The sequence below is a fragment of the Urocampus carinirostris genome, chromosome 10 (assembly GCF_059441175.1).
Source record: "Urocampus carinirostris isolate Australia breed hairy pipefish chromosome 10, RoL_Ucar_1.0, whole genome shotgun sequence".
Lineage (NCBI taxonomy): Eukaryota > Metazoa > Chordata > Actinopteri > Syngnathiformes > Syngnathidae > Urocampus > Urocampus carinirostris.
Genome location: NC_142358.1, coordinates 2,495,585 through 2,516,848, shown reverse-complemented (window position 1 = coordinate 2,516,848; position 21,264 = coordinate 2,495,585). Strand labels below are relative to the sequence as shown.

At 41.7% G+C, this 21,264-nt stretch overlaps 1 protein-coding gene across 1 annotated transcript in view; it reads right to left on the bottom strand.

The window, feature by feature from the left end:
- Positions 1 to 20,260, bottom strand: part of LOC148357486 (FRAS1-related extracellular matrix protein 2-like) — a 209,321-nt gene extending 189,061 nt beyond the window's left edge. The window contains exons 1-2 of the mRNA XM_088346043.1: positions 15,125 to 20,260; positions 4,684 to 4,773 (exon numbers count right to left, since the gene is read on the bottom strand). Coding sequence (XP_088202169.1) covers positions 4,684 to 4,773; positions 15,125 to 20,183 — 5,149 coding nt within the window. The 5' untranslated portion in view covers positions 20,184 to 20,260. The remainder of the gene's footprint in view (positions 1 to 4,683; positions 4,774 to 15,124) is intronic.
- Between the last annotated feature and the right edge of the window lie 1,004 nt (positions 20,261 to 21,264).

Below are 21,264 nucleotides of genomic sequence, written 5' to 3'. Positions count from 1 at the left end.
GAATTACTTCCCACAATGGCTTTCCCTTTCTTTATTTAGTTCAGAATCTCATATGCTATGTTAACACTTTCCATGTCATTGATACAATAGTTCGTTTTTGTTTTTTGCAGTATTTATTTGCTATCTGTCCCAATGCTTGCCATTATGGTAAAGGGCAAAGCAACAAGATGATAGTCTTGGAAAAGAAGCTTGCTATCACTAAACAATACAAAGAGGGCACATATATCAATACCCACACCAATTTTCATGATCATTAAGCAATCGACGATCACGACTGGTCTTAAAACAAGGAGGCAAATCTCCAAGGGCTTGACAATCATTGCAAGTCGAAGGTTCAAAATCATTTGACATTTTAACCTTTGGTCGCTGCCTTCTACCCTGTCTGCAACCACCAGGTAATCAATTGGACCAGCTAAAGTTATGTAACACCAACAGTAAATATGATTCAATTTTTCTTGACATGTAATTATAATGATATTTATAGTAAAACTCGAACTATAAACCGTGACTTTTTTCTCTGGCTTTCAATCTGGCAGCTTATGCAGAGGTGCCCGGCAAGTAAAGGTAAGAGTGCGACAGGTGGAATATATGTGTCGAAGAAGTTTTATGTAACTTCGCGCTTTTTGCATGAATACAGCTAGCATGAACAGACCCTCACAAAGGAAAAAGTGTTAATCAAAAGGGAAGGGCGAACTACCATATTGGGAATAATTTTATGAGTCTGTTTATTTGCAAAAATAAATAATGTGGCGAACCGAAAAGATTGCAAGAAGCAACGTCCAACCAAGCAGAAATGTTCCAAGCGGATTTATATTTATCTGTAGGCCTTATCGTGTGTTTTGAAAAAATATGATTGAATCCTATCGATTGTCCTTGATGTAACTAAGCCATTTTCACATATATCCAAAGAAGTTGAAGACGGCCAGAGTTTCTCTGGGTTCCTAGTTTTTGGGTAACTTGTTTCAGACTGATCATGATGTTGCTGTAGTGAGTATATTTTGAAATGGTCATATATTGAATTCCAAACACTTAAACTTTCCAATGATATGTTGCATGACATATTTCAGTGACAGACATGTACAGTATCTGTTTATTCGAAAAATGTTAAGGGGTTAAGGTATCATTTATCATTAAAACTCTTTTTGTGCTCCGTCTTTGTAAATATATCACGTATCAATGTGGGCACATGCGGCTTATAGTCAGGTGCAGCTTATGTATGTGCAAAATGTTTTTGCTTGTTAAAATGTACTGGTTGCGGGTTATAATCGGTGCGCTCTATAGTCCCAATTTTATGGTAATCATATAGATAGATAGATGGATAGATAGATAGATAGATAGATAGATAGATAGATAGATAGATAGATAGATAGATAGATAGATAGATAGATAGATAGATAGATAGATAGATAGATAGATAGATAGATAGATAGATAGATAGATAGATAGATAGATAGATAGATAGATAGATAGATAGATAGATAGATAGATAGATAGATAGATAGATAGATAGATAGATAGATAGATAGATAGATAGATAGATAGATAGATAGATAGATAGATAGATAGATAGATAGATAGATAGATAGATAGATACTTTATTCATCCCCGAAGGGAAATTCACATTTCCAGCAGCATCCCTGAGCTGAGAACAGTACAATAATAAGCCAAAAGAATAAGCACATGTATTACAAATAAGCAGTACTTACTATATCATATTTTGTTATTTTAATGTTTTATCTGGAGTGAAAGGGGCGGGGTTTCTGAGCTAAGTACCAGTTAGTTTCTATCCTCTGCCATAAATCAGTTTCACTTTTCAAACCACACTTTTAGAGCGGATTCATCTTCTATCACGGGGATCTACCTTATAATGTCCCTTGTGTCCCCTCGCCTATCTATTCATCACGTAAGCAACGATTGTGAAGCGTGTGGAAGGGGCCGTCACCCAAGACGAGAAAGGGCACACGGGGGGGCCCACCGGGGGGCCCACCGGGGGGCACATGGGAACGTGACGGCCCTCGGGGAACGTCCCTTTGTGGGTCTAAAGGGCGCGCCATTGGGCACGCAACTAAAACTAATTGGCGATAGCGCCGTGCTCGCCTCGCCGGTATTGTCCTTCTGCGCTTGCTAATTTTTGCGTTAATCACAGGGTGGCGGAGGGAACATCGAGATTCACCATCCAGGTTATTAAAAATGTATGTCGCTCCATTTACAGGGTACTTATTTCCCCACACGGCCGTACAGAGCTGAAGGAAGTCAATGTAAATCTTGCATCTGTGCGGCCAGTGTTTACACTTAATTAAAAAAATGTGATTGAGAATGGCCCAGTATGCCATTACACCACAAAAGGAACTGACTTCCTCTTTTCAACTTTTAAAACAAAAGAATGAACTGTGGTCCTCAGGTTTTTGACAAGGCCAACCAGAGCAGATCCTGGGTAGTGCTAAACCTAACTTACCGTGTTGTCATGGTATGGTGTGGTATAAAATACTTTTTTGACCCTTTTTACAGCATTTTCCCTTTTATACAACATGAACAAAAAATGGTGTCATCTGCCGAAAATATTGTAAAATTCAAACTTTGAGGGTTTTTTTGCGTATAATTGTGCGAGCCACATGCCTAAGCAGCTCTAAGAGTATGGTATGCTGGAAGCATGGCAGTGGACCATGGCGACATCAACACAGCCCAGAAGATAACTAGTTGCTCTCTGCCCAGCCTAGACGACATTGTTGGCTTGCAATACCGTAGCAGATAAAACATGATAATAGACTCCCCACCTTGGCCACTACCTTTTTGACCTGGTAGGTCCCTCAAAAAAAGGAAAAACAGGATCAAAGACAGCTTCTTCCTCAAGGTCATCACAACCATAAACAAGCACACAAAACTGGGAAAACATATCTTGCGACTTGTTTATAATTGTTTTTGTTGCTGCCAAATGTTATTTAAAAAACTGTTAAAATATATACCTTGTGACCTTTTTGGGGGATTTTGTTGCTGCTAAATGTTATTGCACTCCTTTTCATCACACTATTCTTTTTCATTCACAAAGATTGCACTATTATTATAAATTGGGCGAGACTCTAAGAAATATATTGTAAACATTTTTTCTGCCTTTCATCTGATAGTGTTTTCTCTTTTTTTCCCCTCTTAAACAGGGTTTGTACACCTTTTTCATGGCCAAATTCAAGCATGTTTTAAGCACTCTCATGGCAAATTTAGAAAATGTTTCAGTGCCTTCAAAGATAGAAATCCAGCGCAGATCACAAGAACATTTTTTTTTGTTGACTTAGATGACTAAAATAAAGTTGCGGTCTTGCTGCTAGCACATACTTTGCGCTATTTCGAGATGTTACGATCTATGACCTTTTAGTGTGAATCGGCTGTTATAAACTGAAATGAATTCTGACATTGTGCTTCAACTATGCACGCCCAGCTTCAATACATTACACTTGTTTACAAACACAGAAAGAGCTCCATAGGTGTTGGGTAAAATGGAGGATAAAAAACAAAATAAAGTACTGTATGTTTAAAAGGCAGAAAAAAATAGCCAAATTTGGTTTCATTTTAATGAAAGCTGAGAGCTTTCAATCAACTGCTAATCTTTTGCTTTTTGTTTAACTGATGTATATTTTTTTTACATTTTTTATAGGATCTGTGTCTATATTGGTTAAAATAGAATAGTAAGATTTTCTAATTAGAGATGTCCTCTTAAGTGCGACCAGTGACGCTTTACATGACAAAGCCATAATGGCAAGTCACCGGAGCAGGCGTGTTGGCATTATTTTTTATAGACCTTTTTCCCCCAATTTTATTTATTTATTGCATCGTCTATAGTCAGACTGACAAGTAACATGGCAATGGCAAAAATGTTAAGCATTTTCAAGCCATTCATCAAAAATGTTCCTGACCTTGAAAACACAACATTAAAATTCAACTATTTTTAAGTGTTTTAAGCACCCTTAGGAACCCTGCTTTAAAGTCTTTATTACATGTTTACCCTGGAGTGCCAGGTCTAATTCTATTGTTATCAATTGGAATAAAGACAATTTAATATATGATACCTGTTTATCATTAAATGACGGCCAATAATATGAGTCTGCAGTTGGTTTGCATCACGGCCTCATCGGAATGCCAATGTGCTAATAGCTGAACTTGCTCCCACAATGCCTTTCCGTCTCTTAGTTCAGTTCAAAATCGTATGTGACAAACTTCTATTTGTTTAGCTATGGGTTAAAAACCTGCAATGATGCTCAAGGGAGAAGCAAAAACACAATAACCAGGTACCAGACCGTTACGTCGTATCGGCAGATACAAAAACAATCATCATTTGTTTCCTCCTAGCCAAGCTGTGATGTTGTATTTTTTTAACGCAGCACAAAACTCACACAAAATAATGAGCTGCCTCAGTATATGATGTTTTCAAATATGTACAAAAACAACATGAAAAGTGTATAAATGTCAGAAAAATAGCAAAATTTTAGATTATTGTTTGAAGATAGTTTTGGGCGTACTTCATTGTCATGTAAGGTAATTTATTTGCAAATGTTTCCACCAGCTGCTGCTGCTTTCAGGCTAGCCAAAGGTTAAGCCAAAAATAGAAAAGCACCGCCAAAATAATCTCGATGATGTGGCGTAATAATCATGTGTACAAATTCGGAAACTGAAGTCTGAAAAGCAGTGACTCACCGCTGTCTTCGATGGAGAAATGGAAGACGTCGCTAGTGGCATCTTCACCTTCCCTCAAGACGTAGCAGATGCTCATGTCATTGATGTCCGCTAAATAAAGAGTTGCAAAGAACTTCATGTCAGTTAGAAAACACATTTCCTTGAAATTCACAATGACCCGTTACTAGTGAGCTGTTTTCAGAACTGGCCAGCGGGCTACTTAGGTGATCTCAGGGGGCTATCAGGTGATCCCTGTTTTAGATAAAGCTTCGAAAAAAATTCTGCTATAATTGAGTCGTGGGTTGACCTTTTATTTTGGTTAAAGGAACACTGTCCTATATTTGACCACTAGATGTTGGTTTGTTGTGTACATGGTTCTTACAGCTTAAGGCAAGTGAAATTTTAGACTTTAAACTTTTCAAATGCCTTTTAAAATTTAAGATAAAGTCGACAAAAAACCCTCAGTTGAAACAAATGAAACCAAAACAAACATATCTTTCTTGCACATAATATATCGTGCCTTGTACGTCTTACCTAGTACAGATTTTAGACATGGAGAAAAATGTTTGCCTGACAGCCATTTAAATTAAATTTACACTTTCCCATGGTCCAAAGTAAACATCTCTGTCCAAACCTGCTATGTGTATTGTGGGTAGACCTAAGACACGTGTCTGCTTTGAAAGGCCCGACTGAAACCACATTACCATTTTGATGGTTCTGTTATTTTGGTTACGCCGTGTTGCCACCAAGGTATATCAGTGAATCTTTTAAAAAAGCCAATTGATAAAGGTTGCTAAATTGTTTAAGTTTCAATCAATACAAATCATATTCATGTGTTTGATTTAAGACATTTTAATGCCGATAAAGGCCTTATTTTTAGAATGATGAATTAAATGCCTTTTAAGACTTTTCAGGTATGTAGTGCAACTAAAAATGATTGCGACAAAGCACAAGCAAACGACACATATTCAGAGTGACCAAACTGCCCAAATTTTTTTCTCTTTTTTTTTTGCCCAACCTTGTGCGAAGGCAATTAGGAGGGGAAGAAAACAGAAAAGGAAACCTTATCTCTAGGATGCGCTGAATAATACATTTTGTCCTATTGTAAGTTTTTAATTCATGTTATATAAATGGGAATAATGTCAGCATTCAATTACACAAATTCACGTGACAACTCCATTATCACAAGAGACTAGAGCAGGCGCGTCGCTGTCATTTTTACTGACTTTTCCCCCACCATTTTTCTTCATCTATTGCGTGGTCTATAGAGTCTGACTGGCAAGAGACATGACATTGGCCACAAATTCAAGCATTATCAAGCAATTCACCCAAAATGCAAGCATTTTCCTGGCTTTGAAAACACAACAATAAAATTCAGGCGTTTTCAAGGATTTTAAGCACCTGTACTAAGCCTAATGATAGTTGCTATTTTAAATGGTGAAAATACATGAACAACTTGAGAGCAGCAAACTGCACCTCTGAAAACTGCATCAGGTGTGCAAGGGCACGTTGTCTTTTGCGTTCTGTAGCTAAAGGCGTCAATGCCAAATTCCCCATTCGGTTGGCGTCAGGTTGACGTGAAGCTTTACCAAGTGTGGCATGATAAGTCTTGCTTCAGTGAGAGAAATGAATCTACCGGAAATTCCGGACGATAAGCCGCAACTTTTTTCCCAAATTTTAAACCCTATTCAGAGATGCGGCCAATTTATGTAATTTTTTTAACGGCCGCCAGCGGCGCTCGAGTGTGCAAGGTAAGATTTAGACCGGTGGAATATATGCGCCGAGGAAGATCGCAACTTCTGAGCGTCAACATACCGTGCAAATTGCACAAAATAAGGCTCATGACGCAGCTTCCAGGTCAAAAGCAAACAGGCATATAGCTGGGGTGTAATTGAAGTAAGGGAGCGTGGGACAACTTCATTACAATAAGGGTTCTTTCTGACATTGAGGAAGACTTCTCAGATGTCAGTAACAAGGAGGAAGAAGCGAATGGTCTGCCGTGGGGGAAGAAGGATTTTGTAAGGGTTATTATTCTATTTTCATTATCAATTATCCATTATCGGTCAATTCATAATTCACTACAAAGACATGGTCCAAGACACTTGATGGTCTGCCGTGGGGGGGTTAGGGGTTTTAAGGGTTATTTAGCTTGTTCATAAATCATTATCCATTATCCGTTATCGGTCAGTTCATATTACGCTACAAAGCCTAGGAGCCGGGACACTTACTCTCAGCCAAAAGGCCAAGCTAAGGTCCTAGCCCTAAAGCCTTGCTGCGATCATTGCGAAAGCACCGTGCTGACATATCTGGATTCTCAAATTTATTTCCTTAACAGACTACTATACAGGTATGCGAGCGTGTTTTTAGTAGCGTGTGGCTACCTCCCAAAGGCACGGTTTAGGATGAAAGTTATATTAGTTGTGATTGCTGCAGCAAGGCACAACTACATTGCCAAGTGCTGTAAGCTTCGCAGGCACAACTATTATAATCCCCCGAGGTCTTTTTATTATATCTATCTTCTTCCGCCGAATTTTGACGGGCTTCTCCTCCCAGAGCTTTTGGAGTAGCCCAACGATTCATATACCAAAAATTCCGGCCGAATCAGGACTCTCCTGCGACAATACAGATTTTCGATACCAAGACCAAAAAAAGTCCCCATCCGGAATAATGGGTTTGGATAGTCTCCCATCCGGAATACATGGGCCCATTCATTTCTATGGGTAGTCATGGAAACGAAGGCTTTTTCAGAGGTTAGTAGGGACTAAGCAGGGACTGTCAAGGGTGGCTTGAGGGGGCCCGACCCACATTACCTTTAACCATGGGTAAATGGTGAATTCCAAAGAGTGGATGCTAGCAAGAGGATGCTAACAGCTATGTGCGCCGCAAGCAAGGTGTTGGGCTGGCATAGACTGCCCAAGTATTAGCGATGAGAAGTTGAAGCTATGCTTACTCATGCTAGCTCTAGGAACTATTGGTGATGAGTTGGGCTGGCACAGCCAGCCCAAGTATTAGCGCAGGCTAGCTGTGAACACTGTCCGCAATGGGTTGGGCTGGCACAGCCAGCCCAAGTATTAGCGCAAGCTAGGTGTAAACACTGTGGGGAATGCTAACTTCTTCATGCCCAAAATTTTTGGGAATGGCTATATTTTAACGACTTCATATTTACATAGTATGCTAATGGCTTCATGTTAATGGTTTATGCTAACAGTTGCATGCTAAAAAGTGATGCTAAGGGCTAAATGCTTACGTTTTCATGCTAAAATTTTTTGGTAATGGTTATATTTTGACGAATTCATATTTACAATTTATGCTAATGGCCTCATGTTGATGAGTTATGCTAATGGATACATGCAAAAAAGTGATGCCAACTGCTTCATGCTAAAAAAAATTATTAATGTCTATATTTTAACGACTTCATATTTACATAGTATGCTAATGGCTTCATGTTAATGGTTTATGCTAACAGTTGCATGCTAAAAAGTGATGCTAAGGGCTAAATGCTAACGTTTTCATGCTAAAAATTTTTGGTAATGGCTATATTTTGACGAATTCATATTTACAATTTATGCTAATGGCCTCATGTTGATGAGTTATGCTAATGGGTACATGCTAAAAAGTGATGCTAACAGTTAAATGCCAACTGTTTCATGCTAAAAAAATTTGGTAATGGCTATATTTTAACGACTTCATATTTACAAATTATTCTAATGGTCTCGTGTTAATGATTCATGCTAACAGCTCAGTAGCCTAGATGGTAAGGCGCCCGCTTTGAGACTGGGAGGTCGGTGGTTCGCGCCCCGGCCGAGTCATTCCTAAGACTTAAAAAGTGGTCGGCGGCGCCCTCTGTTGGCTGCGGCTGCATCGGCTCGCTACAACGGGTCAGGTGCAATCGACATTTCGTTCTGTGTACATTGTTACACAGAATGACAATACAAGAAAATTATTATTATTGTTATTATAACAGATACATGCTAAAAAGTGATGCAAATGGCTAAATGCTAACTGCTTCATGCTAAAAAAAATATGCTAATGGCCACATGCTAACGAATTAGTAAAATGAATGGGCTCAATGGATTCCAGATGGGCCAACTCCTATCGAACGGCCCATTCTATTTGAACATGTAAGGTGCATCCGGAAATTATTCACAGCGCTTCCCTTTTTCCACATTTTGTTATGTTACAGCCTCATTCCAAATTGTATTAATTTAATCTCTTATCTCTTTTTTAATTTATTAAAAATAGAAAACTAAGAAATCACATTTACATAAGTATTCACAGCCTTTGCCATGAAGCTCAAAATTGAGCTCAGGTGCATCTTTTTTCCACTGATCATCGTTGAGATCTATCTACAGCTTAATTGGAGTCCACCTGCAGTAAATTCAGTTGATTGGACATGATTTGGAAAGGCACACACCTGTCTATATACGGTCCCACAGTTGAGTGTGCATGTCAGAGCACAAACACCAAGCATGAAGTCAAAAGAACTGTCTGTAGAACTGCGAGACAAGATTGTCTTGAGTCACAAATCTGGGGAAGGATACAGAAAAATTTCTGCTGCTTTGAAGGTCCCAATGAGCACAGTGGCCTCCATTATTCGTAAATGGAAGACATTTGGAACCACCAGGACTCTTCCTAGAGCTGGCCGGCCATCTAAACTGAGCAATCGGGGAAGAAGGGCCTTAGTCAGGGAGGTGACCAAGAACCCGATGATCACTCTGTCAGAGCTCCAGCGTTCCTCTGTGGAGAGAGGAGAGCCTTCCAGAAGGACAACCATCTCTGCAGCAATCCACCAATAAGGCCTGTATGGTAGTGGCCAGACGAAAGCCACTCCTTAGTAAAAGGAACATGGAAGCCCGTCTGGAATTTGCCAAAAAGCACTTGAATGATTCTCAGACCATGAGAAACAAAATTCTCTGGTCTGATAAGACAAAGATTGAACTCTTTGGTGTGAATACTGCTGTAGGGATGTTTTTCAGCAGCAGGAACTGGCAGACTAGTCAGGATAGAAGGAAAAATGAATGCAGCAATATATAGAGATATCCTGGATGAAAACCTGCTCCGGAGCGCTCTTGACCTCAGGCTGGGGCGAAGGTTCATTTTTCAGCAGGACAACGACCCAAAGCACACAGCCAAGATCACAAAAGATTGGCCTCAGAACCACTCCGTGAATGTCATGGAGTGGCCCAGCCAGAGTCCAGACTTAAATCCGATCGAACATCTCTGGAGAGATCTGAAAATGGCTGTGTACAAACGTCTCCCATCCAACCTGATTGAGCTTGCGACTTATTGCAAAGAAGAATGGGCAAAACTGCCTAAAGATAGGTGTGCTAAACTTGTGGGATAATATTCAAAAAGACTTGAGGCTGTATTTGCTGCCAAAGGTGGATCAACAAAGTATTAAGCAAAGGCTGTGAATACTTATGTAAATGTGATTTCTTAGTTTTCTATTTTTAATAGATTAAAAAAAGTAAAAAAAAAAAAAAAAAACTTTTTCACATTGTCATAATGGAGTATTTTGTGTAGAATTTTGAGATAAGAGATTAAATTAATACAATTTAGAATGAGGCTGTAACATAACAAAATGTGGAAAAAGTGAAGAGTCCCCCCACATAACCAAGTAAAAAAATGACAGAAAAGTCTCTCTGGGTTAAAAATTGTATGCTAACTCACAATGCTAAAAACCGGGGTTATATATACATGACGGGATCATCTTCCAGATCAATCACATCTCTTACAATTGCCGCGAGAATTGTCTAGTTATTATTAAAGCTTTGAAAACTCTCTCGATGTACCGTCTTTCTTTGTAAATATGTGTAATATGTATTTGCAACTGTATATTTTTGTAATGTATTTATTTGTATTTATTTTAGACACTTATTCTGCACAAGCAAATTAAAAAAGTGGGGCGGAGTGAACGCGGGCTGATGGGAAAGTGGGGACCGGTAGAGGTGAGTTTTTGTGGACACGGCGGACAATAATGGATATATATTTTTCCCACCCTTACCTTTGGAAATATACACTTTGTTTCCTTGGATTACTATCAACGGGCACCCAGAATCTGCAGGTCTGCAACAAATTTTAAGTACCTATATAATTTTACGTTCATTTTGGCGGCTGTGATTTCTAGGCTGTGTGCTTCAATGCAGGATATTTAGTTTCAATCGCGGGACTTGAAGTTTGGCTTGGATTCATTTTGTATTTATTTGATGTGGGTGCATGCGGCTTATATACAGGTGCAGCTTGTGTATGGACAAAATCGGTTTTCCCCTTAAAATGTGATGGGTGCGGCTTATAATCAGGTGCACTCTATAGTTTAGAATTTACGGTAGGTTGTTTTTACTGGATTTTTTCCCCCGCATTCGCTAGCAAAAACTGCTCACTACCCACGAAACCCTCATTCAGTTCCCACATCTCTTTTTTGCAATTGAATTGGACAACAAATATGCTCTACATGCGCTTGACCCCGTAATCAGGTCAAAGTCATTTAAAGAGTCAACTCCACTCAATTCCTGGGGCATCTACGGCTCTGTCTCCGATTTATCGTCAATATTTGATAGGGAAAGCCATTCGTTTACTCCTGAAATATTCAACAGAGCTCTAAGGGAACGCGGTGGCGCGGTGTATTTAATAAAATGTGAAAATAACGACTGCATGTGCTTGGATGAGTGGAACTTTGTTTGCTAAATAAATCGATGCACATGTTATTTATTCTAACACCAATTCTGGTAGTGCGGTAAAAATCAACTTCAGTCGTCCAGTTCCTTAGGTGTAATCCATTAAGTGTCTTTGAAATTCTCCCAAGAGATTCAAAGTGGCACGAAGCGCTGGAATATTTCATCGGTCTTAATAATCCAGTCACTTGAGTGAAAGCAAATTAATAAATAAAAATCCTTCTGCATTTTGTCAGCGGACAGAAATGGCCAAAAATAGAATGAAATATGCGGTATGGAGGCTTTTTGTAGAGGATGCTTTATAATGGAATAATGCTTATTGACCTAGGTAAGACTGAGTTGATTTCCTTTAACAGTAAATCCCAAGGGTACAGTTTTTTCAGCCCCTTCTTATGGAATTTTGCCCACCGTACAACATTACAGATTTTTTTCCGTAAACAATTTATATAAATCATAAATTATTTACATCTCGAAGATGCCGATCTACTATTGGGCAATATAGTTTAATTGCTGGTTTGCTTTTGGTTGGTGTCACCGCATCTTCAAAAATTATGATATTTCACAAACTGAAAGTCGACGATACAATACTGGATTTGTTTGCATTGTATTAAAACTTGCAGTGATGCTAAAGGTAGACCAATACATGATACCATCGGAAATTGAGCAAGGAGTTTGCAATGATCAAGTAATACGAAAAAGGCACGCGAATCACAACTCTATCTGACCATTAGCATGATTAAAAAAAATTGAAGTAAGAAAATCTTCTAAAGGACTGTAAAGTAAGCTACTTTTAGATGTGTATTTCTTAGATTCCTATGCTATGAAATTAACTTGTTTAACCTGTTTTTCTATTCTTAATATACAAGTAATCATCACACACACACACACACACAGTCACATTTTCAAAGATCTACGTTTTCAGTCTGATTCCATTTGTTTTAATACGTTTTTACTCCATCCATTCACTGCGCATGTGCGACCTTTCAATAAACCACGCCTACTGACCTCCGGGACCTCAGGCAAGATGGCGGCTCACTACATTTGCGCAGTAGTTGAAACTTTAGAAATGCCTGGACTTAAATATTTTTCCCAGCAATGGAGTTATATTAATATATAGCTCCGACAATGACACTACAATCCTCGTGAATAGGGGGTTTTGAAATAAGTTTTTCATATTAATCTGCCGTCTCCCCTCTCTTCTGCATCCACCTGTTACTCCACATGATCGGCTTGTGTCACAAAACGCCAAAGGTAAATAAAATATCACATTTCCTTTTACATGTATTTTTTTATAGTTATAGTCTTATATAAAAATACCCAAAAATATTACACTTATATTATTCTTTTTACCATATTTTTATTTGATTTTGTTTTTATGAATAAATTGAATGAATGATTGGTCTTTAAAGTCATTATACGATCGTACAACAAAATCTCCTTTCAGCGTAATAGAAAGACGAAAAAAATAACAATGTGTAAAAAGATAAAAATGTGTAAAAAGATTTTTTTTAAATAATTGAAAAAAACATACTGATGCTGCCCGACTTACAAACAAGATTCCGGACGATCGTTCGTAAGTTGAATTTGTTAGTAAGGTGCTTCAGTGCTATATTTTGAATGGTTTGTCCTACAAAATAAACATTTCATAAAATAGTATGCCCTATAAAGATAAATAAAGTTAAGTTTAACATACTTTTGGAAGATAAGCTTCAGGAGTAAGGCTACTTCCTCCTCCGTGGTAAAAAGTGGCAGAAAAAAAGCGATTCAACCATTTTTTCAACAGCATCAAGCTTTCATTTCAATTGAAACGACTCGCCTCCTGTCTACACTTTACACCAATCATATTGAATGGATGCATGACATATTGAATAATAAAAATGTAAAAGTTCCTAGCACACTGGAGATATAGTATAGAATGTTTACACGCGAACTAGGAAGAGGAAGCTGATTTCTTCTTCGGTGTGGATGCTGGGTGACTTCTCACAGCGCCACACAACGGTAGTGGCGGAAAGAAGCACTTCAGTACTGTCCTGTCCTCGAAAAAAGGTGTACACAATACAAAATCTGACTTACAGCAATGTCTGGATATTTTTCAACATCCCCAAAAAATGTTTGTATCCACCGTCGAATGGTCTCACGTAGGGGAGCGTCTGTATATTAATGATATTAAATAAATATGTTATCTCAGGGGCCGGGGGTTCCGATCTAGATACCATAGGTTTCTACCCCCCGCTAAATGCCAATTTCACTTTGCATCCGCACCTCAGATCGGATTTATATTGTGCCCTGGGCGTCTACTGTGCTACCAATATTTTTTGTGAAAGGTTATAATATTCGGACCAGGCTGCACCACCTGAGGCTACAGGTCCGCCACGCCATCGACCCTCTGCAATTTTCTTACCAGGAGAAGGTGGGAGTGGAGGATGCTATAGTCTACATGCTACACCGATCCCTCTCTCGCCTGGATAGAGCTAAGGGGGCTGTGAGGATTACATTTTTGGACTTCTCCAGTGCTTTCAATACCATACAGCCTCTGCTACTGAGTAGGAAACTGACAGAGGTGGAAGTTAGCTCACACTTTGTAGAATGGATTACGGACTACCTGACAGGCAGACCCCAGTATGTGAAACAGGAGGGCTGTACATCGGACACTGTGGTTAGCAGCACAGGATCTCCGCAGGGGACCGTGCTCTCTCCGTTCCTATTCACTCTGTATACATCTGACTTTCAGTGCAACTCTGAGTCCTGCCACATGCAAAAGTTTGCTGATGACACGGCGATCGTGGGATGTATCAGAAGTGGGCAGGAGGAGGAGTACAGGAAATTGATTCAGGACTTTGTCCAATGGAGCGACGCAAGCCACCTGCACCTGAACACCACCAAGACCAGGGAGATGGTGGTGGACTTCAGGAGAACTAAAAGTCACCCAGTTCCTGTAACCATCAAAGGAGAAGGTGTAGAATTTGTCCAGACCTACAAATACCTGGGTGTGCAGCTTGACAACAAACTGGACTGGACTGCCAACACAGAAGCTCTATATAGGAAAGGTCAAAGCCAACTTTACTTCCTCAGAAGGCTGGCATCCTTCAACATCTGCAAAAAGCTCCTGAAAATGTTCTATGAGACAGTTGTGGCAAGCGCCCTCTTCTATGCGGCAGCGTGTTGGGGAGGCAGCGTCATGAAGAAGGATGCCTCTCGTCTCAATAAACTGGCGAGGAAAGCGAGCTCTGTTGTGGGCAAAGAGCTCCACAGCCTGACAACTGTAGCTGAGAGACGGGCACTGAAAAAGCTGAGGTCAATCATGGACAATTCATCACATCCACTACACAGCATTATATCCAGACAGTAGAGCAGCTTCAGCGACATACTGCTGTCACTGTCTTGTACCACGGACAGACTGAAGAGATCTTTTCTTCCTCATGCCATGAGGCTCTTTAACTCTACCCGGCAAAGTAAAAGCCCACATTAAACCACACCACCTACATTGCATATTACCAAATTTTATTGCAATATGTGTTCTGTGTAGCACTATTTAGATATTCTATATAACACGCTACAGTGGGCATTTGCACGTCACACTGGGTATTTGTATATTGTATTCTTTTTGCTTTATTATTGTATTGTTCTCAGCTCAGGGATGCTGCTGGAAATGTGAATTTCCCTGCGGGGATGAATAAAGTATCTATCTATCTATCTAATAGTAAATATTCTAGAAGAGCACAGCATAAATAGTTTTGCAAAGAGATTGTCCCTTTCTTTCGCTTAAAGAACATGGCAGAAATTTATCTCACCTTGCGTAAAAGTAGTCACGGTAGCATTCCCTTTACTGGTGTTGATCAAGTAGCCATGCAGCGGTGCTCCAGTAATCCGAAAGAGCACAGAACCCAGCGTACTGTCCTGGTCCTCCGCTTTCAAGAATTTACTGTTGATCACAAATCCCAAGCGACCGCCGTCAACGACCCGCAACGTGAAGGCACCCTTGTTCACCACCAACTGTGGCACTCCGTTATCCAACGGGAGGATGGTAATCTTCATTATTTGCGGCTTTCGGGTCTCGTAGACCGTGTCTGGGAAGACGTAGAAGTCGGTATGGGTGCCGTCCGTGACCATGAAGGTGAAGCTGTCCTCAGCACTCTCAGTGCCGTCATGCCTGTAGCTGATCATGTTTTCATTCAGGTCCTGTTTTGTAAAGGAGTTGACAGGCCGGGTGGCGTTGAAGAGGAGTCGGCCGTGAATAGGGATTTGCATGATTGTGAACTTCAAAAGTTTGTCCGAGGTGTCTCTGTCCTCCACCGTGAGCTCGAAAGGTGTGATGAGTTTGGTGTTGCCCTCAGTCACCACCAGTCCATGCACAGTCACCACCGGCTTTTTGTTGTCCACGTCTGTGATAGATATACGGAATGTTCTGAAGACAGGGTTGTAGCCGTCTGTCACCTCAAACTCGAAACTGTCCATTTTCACTTCATCGTCGGCGGTGTGAATGTAATAGATTTTGTTGCCCGCCAGTTGAAGTTGGGTGAAAGACGAAATAGGCATTCCTGGGTTGTCAGTACACTCTAAGTGTCCTCGTACTGGAGCTCGGGTGATAGTGAAAATTAAGTGCTCATCCGGGCTGTTGTGGTCGCTGGTACTGAGGAGGTCCGTTGTCAGGGTGACCCGGCCACCCTCTTTCAGGGATACTCCTTTACTGATTACATAAGGGAAGACCATGTCTATGCCGCCAACTGTGATGTAAAAGTATCGGTCGATTAAGGGATTGAAGCCATCCGTAACATCAAATTTGATCAGGTCGCGAATTCCCTCCTGGCCGTTGTGTACGTAAACGATCAAACTCTGGTCCAGCTCGTATTGGGTAAAATTCATACCGGTCGTTATATTTTGCAACATTCCGTTTTGCATCATTTTCTGTAAATAACCCTGCCCGGGCGGGTGGCGTATGACATATGTTAGCATGCTGTCCTCAGAGTCCAAATCCGTTGCGCTTAAAATGTTCCCATTGATGACTTTCACGTCACCCACTTCAACATCTAGTCCGTCGTTGATCGTCATCCTCGGCGTCTCGTCGTCCACGGGAATGATCATAACAATAAGAGTTTTATGCACACTGAATTTCCCGTCAGTGAGGATCACGTCAAAGCTATCATATGTGGTCTCTGAATCGTCATGCTCATAAACTATGCTGGAGGCTTCGCTGATCTGATCTAAGGTGAAGTTGGCTACGGGGACGGTGCCGGTGGTAAGTTGGTTGTATATGAATCCGTGCGCTGGGGGTTTGGTGATGAAAAAAGTGAGTTGGTCAGAAGGGATGTCAGCATCCGCAGCATTCAGAATGGGGGAATCGATAACAATGTTCATTCCCTCCATAACTACAAACTCCCTCATGTAAATCTCTGGTTTCTCATCATTAGCCGGGATTATAGAAATTGGAAAAAAGTGCTTTTCTGAGAAATTGATTCCGTCGGAGCATCTGAATGTAAACCTGTCCTCCACCGGCTCCACTCTTTTGTGAATGCTTTGAACATAGTAAATATGACGCTGCTGAATATCTTTTATTGTGAAAGAACTCACAGCCATGCCAGAACGGGATTTTTCCGAGCCCGGGGCCGGTGAAATATTTTCAACGTAGCCCGAAGTGGGCTGCACAATAATGGTGCACAGGATATCTTCGACGAGTGTGTCAATATCATCAGCGCTGATGTGGTGAGTCTGAATGGCGTTTTTGTCACCTTCCAGGACTGAAAAAAGTTCACCCACAAATACCCGTGGGCCCTGGTTGTCCAGTGGGAGAATGGTCACATGCACTCTTATTCCGGTAATCTTGTTACCTCCCACCGTCCATTCATCAGACATGTCGGTCAGAGTTAAGTTAAAAATGTCCTCTTTGGTGGTGAAACCCAATTCACCACTGGTGTGGGCGTAAATCACGTTTCCGTTGATGATATCGGCCTGGGTAAATATGGACGAAGGAACCCCTCGTACCAGGATTTCTCCTAAGGTTGGCAGGTTTTCCACTATAAAAGTCAAACGGAGGTCATCTGTGTCTTCATCTCGCCCCTGAATGACATTACTGGTAATTTCTGTGGCCCCATTTTCCAGGACATCAATAGAGGATCCAATTGTACCGGTTGGCAGGCTTATTGACGGGGTTTCATCATCAACAGGCTTTACGTTGATCTTAATGTTAATGGGCACGACATGGACCCCATCACTGACATCCATTTGTATCGAGTCTGATGTTGACTCGTCCCCGTTGTGCATGTAAGAAATCCGACCGTTGTCAATGTCCATGAGGGTAAAAATGTCTCCTCTTGTCATGTCTGTGAACATAAACTGAATGTGTCCATGCAGGGGAGGCTGAGAAACCGTGAAAGAGATCAAATTGTTGTCCGTGTCAGAGTCCGTAGTATAAAGCTCGGCGCTCGAAATAGAATGCGCCCCTCGCTCCAAAACCGTGAATCCAGAGTTAGTGATCTGCGGTGGCTTATTGTCAACAGGTTTTAAAAATATAGTAAAGAAGCCATCAGCACTGTTCCCCGAAATATCTTCCACTGTGTATCTGAACTGCAAAACATGAGTGGTAATTCCCAGCTCCAGGTCAGGCGGTTTGTAAGCAATTTTGTGATGGTTGATTTGGGCCTGGGTAAAGGTCGAGACTTCAACATTGGGGTTTTCTGACTGAACAATGGCCCCAAGTACAACGGGTCTGTTCTCGTCTGTGTCCGTCGGCGGCTGAACAATGACATATTTTAAGTCGCGATCCTCAGAGTCGAGATCAGTGTAGCGCAGAAACTTGTTTCTCAGATGTGTGAGCTGGTACTCATGCACAGTCATCTGTAGCGTGGCCTCCGGGTGCAGCTCGGGCGGGAGGTCATCCACTGGAAGTATTTTGATGGTGAAAGAGCTTTCCTCCGATGTGTTGGGGGGGTCATTGTTGTCTTGAACACGGAACGTGAATTGATCCGTGAGCGTGCTGGTGCTGTGAAGCCCCACGTGCTTGTAAAACACTTTGTTTTCGGTCACGTCCTGCTGAAACCATTCTTTCACCACTTTCTCGTACATTTCCTCCTCTGTGTTGAACTTCCAGGTGGAGGGGTCCTTTGGGGCCTCAGCCTGGCGGAGCAGCACCTCCCCAATGGTTGAAAAGGGGGGCTGGATTGTGAATTTGATGGTAGAATCCTCAGAATCTATATCTGCTGCGCTAAGCATGAGAGAGGAAATCGGCATCATTTGGTTCTTTAAAAGAATCAAACCAGTGTTGGCATTGACTATCGGAGGCTCGTCGTCAGTGGGAACAACAGTGATGGGAAAGAGGAACTCCACCTCGTGTGAGCCGTCTGTCATTCGAAAAACAATGTTATCACTGTATGTGTCGCTGCCATCGTGTTGATAAATCACTTGACCAGCGTTGAGGTCAGCGGGCGTGAAAAATTTACTGCCAGAGCCCAAAACGGTTAAGTGTCCGTGTTTTAGTCCATCGATTGCGGCGATTTTGACATTGTTCAGGTTGTCTTCATCACTTATTTGCAGGTTTTGTGAGCTGGACAGTGGCCTGGACTGTCCCTCATATAATAACTGCCCAGTGTTCTTGGTCACCACAGGAGCCAAAGTGTTCATTGGTTTTACAACTATCATAAAAGCGAAAGGGTCCGACACGGCCCCCTCTGTGTCCACCACCTCGAACTCCAGTTGTAAAATCCGTTCGCTGTCTGAATCGACGGCAGGTGGTTTGTAGGCGATTTTGAAATCTTTGAGGTCACCCTGGTAAAAGGAGCTTATGGGCAAATTTCGGTCATCTGTGCTCACAATGTAGCCCTCCTCGTAGGACATCGGCGAAGTGATGTTGAAGATTAACTCATCAGGGTCTGACTCGGCATCCTCGGCGGCAAGCATGTCGCCGGTAATGGCTGTCATGACGAACTGGTCTACTTCCATCATCATCATGGCGACAAAGCTGGGCTTTGGCGGCGTGTTCTCCTCACCCTCTTTAATCCTTACCAATATTTGGAAAAACTCCTGCTTGAGCAAGTTGCCCTCTTGGTCATGCAGCTCTACCACCATGGGGATGTAATCTCTGCCTGGCGACTTCAAAGCAAAAGTGTGCCGATAGCGGAAGTTCATTTTGATGAATTCATCACAGTAAGTCATTCCCGTGGCCAAGTTGCTCTCATCCAGGAGGACCCCGTACCTGGGCAATGATCCACCACCGGACAAGGGGGTAATCCTACACCTTTGCGCCTGTCTGTCGAACATAAATTCCAAAACACGCCAGTCGATGGGGTTGCTGGTGCCCAGAAGCCTTTCCACGGTAATTGGCATGTTTTTGGTGAGCACCTCCAGCTGTGTGAAGACGACCTCCACCTCCATCATGAAAGGGATTACAATCGTGTCCGTCTGCGTGTCGTACCTGAGCTGCAGCCTCACGCGGTCCCTGGCTGGACTTCGGGAACCAAAGTGCGAATACTTGACGTCGTTAGGGCCAAATTCACACGAGAACTTTTTGGGGGTTAGGGTCCCGGGTCTCTGAGACAGAGGATCATTGTCCAGGACGGTGATAATGCACCTGTCACCAGGCTGAATTTGAATCACCAAGTCGTTTATGGGATTGACGAAGGCGGACCTCCCCAAAGGCACCCGGATGCCGTTGTTGGCCACCAGCACAGTGTCTTCGGACACTTCTGACCTCAGCGCGTAGGACAGCCCGTGGTGGTCCCAGACTTGTGCCTCGCTTTTCATGAAGAGCACGAGCGCCAGCGTGAGAAAAGCGGTGCCAGAGGCTTGCGCTCGAGGGGGGTACATCGCAGCCATTTGGTGGTAAACGTAGGACGCACACACAAAAACACACTCACCCATGGAAGCAGGCACATATGAGCGCAACTAAGTAGAAGAGTCGCACGGCGTGGTGCAGCCCCCGCCGCCAATGTGCACCATTCTCCCCGCAGCGTCTGTGCACTGGCGAGCCAAACTTCATGCTCGCTGCTTTTCTGAGAAGGAGTAAAGAGAGCGGCCGCGCCCCCCTAATAGCTTATTGGTTGGCGTCCACCGAGGAATCTGATTGCACAGAGAGATTAAAACTCAGCCTTTCACCAGTCTGTATACAACTACCGATCTATTTTTCCCCCTTTTTTCTCACTCCATTATTGAACCTACCTCTGAAAGAATTTAACTTGAAGTCAATACAAGGTAAAAACAGCAAAGAAAAAAGGTTGACTTGTACAACGCTTTGTCTCCCTCTTTTGGCAAGAGCTTTTTAAGACAGAAATGTGACAGAAAATAAAATACAGTACACATTACAGGGATCTTTTGCTATTTGGCACTTCTTCATTCACCGTCTCACTTATTCCAGGATTTTCATAATGTTTTGGGATTCTGCATACTAATTGGCTGAACAGTCCCTAACAGAGTAGGTATCGGTAAAAAGAAAATGACAGAAAAAAAACTGCTGTATTACTTGAACCAATGCTTGGCATGAAAAGGGGGATGTTCTTTGTTTTCAATCTATAATAGAATAATTTAGGCCTCTGGGATATAACATCAATCCGTTGTGAGCTGTGGATCCAAAGGGAAATTGCCGTATGTGGGTAAAAGAAACATATGATTAATAGCTAACGCCTTCCGAGCACCCTCACCTCAAATAAATGCATTAAAATAAGAAAATAATATATAGTAAGCACTACTTCTGCGTGATACATGTGCATATGATTTACGAACATAAGTAAATATATGTGAAAAATAAAATTCAATATTTACCTTTATTGTGATGTGACTTGAGCTGTTTCAGTGGAGTTAATGAGTGGATGTAGAGCGGGGAGGAGACTCTAGATCCAAATTAAAACAGGATTTAACACTTGCAAGGATTGTCATGTCCTTAAAAGTTTGCTGGTTTAAATCCCCCACCTTATCTTTAATAATAGTCCTGATCGATTGGTTACAG